The 2,770-nt window shown below is 63.5% G+C and overlaps 1 protein-coding gene across 1 annotated transcript; it reads left to right on the forward strand.

Moving 5' to 3' along the window:
- Window positions 1-1,064: 1,064 nt before the first annotated feature.
- LOC121855697 (proline-rich protein 36-like) lies at window positions 1,065-2,713 on the forward strand (the record flags this gene model as incomplete). The annotated part of the gene is made up of 3 exons (XM_042350780.1): window positions 1,065-1,549; window positions 1,619-2,083; window positions 2,430-2,713. Coding segments are annotated over exons 1-3 (1,234 nt in total), but the record flags the coding sequence as incomplete, so codon positions are not given.
- Between the last annotated feature and the right edge of the window lie 57 nt (window positions 2,714-2,770).

Below are 2,770 nucleotides of genomic sequence, written 5' to 3' on the forward strand. Positions count from 1 at the left end.
CATAGCAACTTCGTCCCATAGCAAGTTTGTTCCATAGCACTCTCCATCGCAGGCTCTCCTCTCATCGCAGGCCCCCCATCGCAGGCTCCCCCCCATCGCAGGCTCCCCCCTATCGCAGGCTCTCGCCCATAGCAGGCTCGCCCCATAGCAGACTCGCCCCCTTTGCGAGTTCACTTTGAGTTCTCACCCCCCTTTGCGAGTCTGCCCCCATTGCGAGTTCGCCCCCTTGCGAGTTGGCCCCCCAGGAGTCCGCCCCTGCGAGTTCCCCCCTTTGCGAGTCTGCCCCTTGCGAGTTCGCCCTTTGCGAGTCTGCCCCTTTGGGAGTTCGCCCCTTGCGAGTTCGCCCCTTTGGAGTTCCGCCCCTTTGCAGTTCGGGCCCCTTTGCGAAGTTCCGCCCCTTGCGAGTCTGCCCTTGCGAGTACGCCCTTGCGGGTCTGTCCCCATGGTTCGCCCCATTGCGGGTTCGCTCCCATTGCGGGTTCGACCCATTGCGGGTCTGCCCCATTGCGGGTTCGCCCCATTGCGAGTTCTCCGCCCCATTGCGAGTTCGCCCCATTGCGAGCCTGCCCCATTGCGAGTTCGCCCCATTGCGAAGTCTGCCCCATTGGTGAAGTCCGCCCCACGAAAGCCTGCCCCATTGCGAAGTTCGCCCCATTGCGAGTTCGCCCCATTGCGAGTTCGCTCCATTGCAGGTCTGCCCCATTGGGTAAGCTGTCCCATTGCAGGTCCGCCCCATAGCAGGCCCGTCCACAGCAGGTTCGTCCCATGCAGGTCTGTCTCATAGCAGGCTCGCCCCATAGCAGGCTCGCCTCATAGCAGGCTTCCTGCCCCAGCAGGCTCGCCCCATAGCAGGTCCTGCCCCATAGCAGGCCTGCCCCATAGCAGGCTCTCGCCCCATAGCAGGCTCGCCCATAGCAGGTTGCCCCATAGCAGGTTTCGCCCCCATAGCAGGTTTCGCCCCATAGCAGCCCTCAGCCTGCCCCATTGCAAGTTCGCCCCATAGCAATTCTGCCCCTATGCAACTTCGCCCCGCCGTAAGCTCCGCCCCATTGCAAGTCTGCCCCATGCAAGTTCGCCCCCATTGCAAGTCTGCCCCATTGCAAGTCTGCCCCATTGCAAAGTCTGGCCCCATTGCAGTTCCCGCCCCCATTGCAAGTTCGCCCCATTGCAAGCTCCGCCCCATTGCAAGTTTGCCCCCATTGCAAGCTCCGCCCCATTGCAAGCTCCGCCCCCATTGCAAGTCTGCCCCCCACGTGCCTCCGCCCCCCCTGAGATCGCCCCCATCTGCAAGCCTGCCCCCATTGCAAGTTCGCCCCATTGCAAGTCTGCCCCCATTGCAAGCCTGCCCCTGCTGCAAGTCTGCCCCCGCTGCAAGTCTGCCCCATTGCAAGTTCTCCGCCCCCCTGCCAAGCTCCGTCTGCCCCTATTGCAAGTTCGCCCCTACTGCAAGACTGCCCCTACTGCAAGATCCGCCCCTACTGCAAGTTCTGCCCCATTGTAAGTCTGCCCCCATTGTAGTCTGCCCCACTGCAAGTCTTCGCCCCTTGCTGTAAGTTCCGCCCCCTGCTGCAAGTCTTTCCCTGCTGCAAGCCTGCCCCCAAAGTGCCTGCCCCTGCAGTGCCTGCCCCTGCTGCAAGTCTGCCCCTGTTGCAACCGCCCTGCTGTGCCTGCCCCTGCTGCAAGTCCGCCCCTACTGCAAGCTCCACCCCCTGCTGCAAGCCTCCGTCTCTGCTGCAAGCCTGCCCCTGCTGTGTCTGCCCTGCTGCAAGTTCGCCCCTGCTGCAAGCTCCGCCCCTGTTGCAAGCTCCGCCCCCGCTGCAAAGTCTGCCCCTGCTGTGTCTGCCCCCGTTGCAAGTCTGCCCCGTTGCAAGTTCGCCCCTGCTGCAAAGTTCCCCCTGTTGCAAGTCTGCCCCTGCTGTGCTCCGCCCTGCTGTGCCTGCCCCCTGCTCCGCCCCGTTTCAAGCCTGCCCTGCTGTGCTCCGCCCCTGCTGTGTCTGCCCCTGCTGCAACTGCCCCCGCGTGTCTGCCCCGTTGCAAGCTCTGCCCCTGCTGCAAGCCCGCCCCCTGCAAGTCTGCCCCTGATGTAAGCCTCCGCCCTGCTGTAAGCTCCGCCCCTCTGCAAGCTCCGCCCCTGCTGCTCCGCCCCTGCTGCAAGCTCCCTGCAAGCTCCGCCCTGCTGCAAGCTCCGCCCTGCTGCAAGCTCTCCCCCTGCTGCGTCTGCCCCGCTGCAAGTCTGCCCCTTTGCAAGTCTGCCCCCTGCTGCAAGCCTGCCCTCTGCAAGTCGCCCTGCCAAAGTTCGCCCCCTCTGCAAGTCTGCCCCCATTGCAAGTTCGCCCCCATGTGTCTGCCCCCATTGCAAGTTCCGCCCCATTGCAAAAGCCTGCCCCCATTGCAAGCTCCGCCCCATTGCAGTCTGTCTCCCATTGCAGGTCCGCCCCATTGCAAGTCTGCCCCATTGCAAGTCTGCCCCATTGCAAGCCTGGCCCCATTGCAGCTCCGCCCCATTGCAAGTCTGCCCCCATTGCGAGTTCTGCCCCATTGCAAGTTTCCGCTCCCCATTGCAAGTCTGCCCCATTGCAAAGCCCGCCCCATTGCAAGTTTCGCCCCATTGCAAGTCTGCCCCCATTGCAGGTTCGCCCCATTGCAAGTCAGCCCTGCCAGCAAGCCTCGTCCCAGCAGGTCTGTCCCATAGCAGATCTTCATCCCATAGCAGGTTTGTTCCATAGCAGCTCGCCCCATAGCAGGCTCGTCCCCATAGCAGGGCTTCCCC

This window comes from Homarus americanus, unplaced genomic scaffold, assembly GCF_018991925.1.
Source record: "Homarus americanus isolate GMGI-L3 unplaced genomic scaffold, GMGI_Hamer_2.0 scaffold15383, whole genome shotgun sequence".
NCBI lineage: Eukaryota > Metazoa > Arthropoda > Malacostraca > Decapoda > Nephropidae > Homarus > Homarus americanus.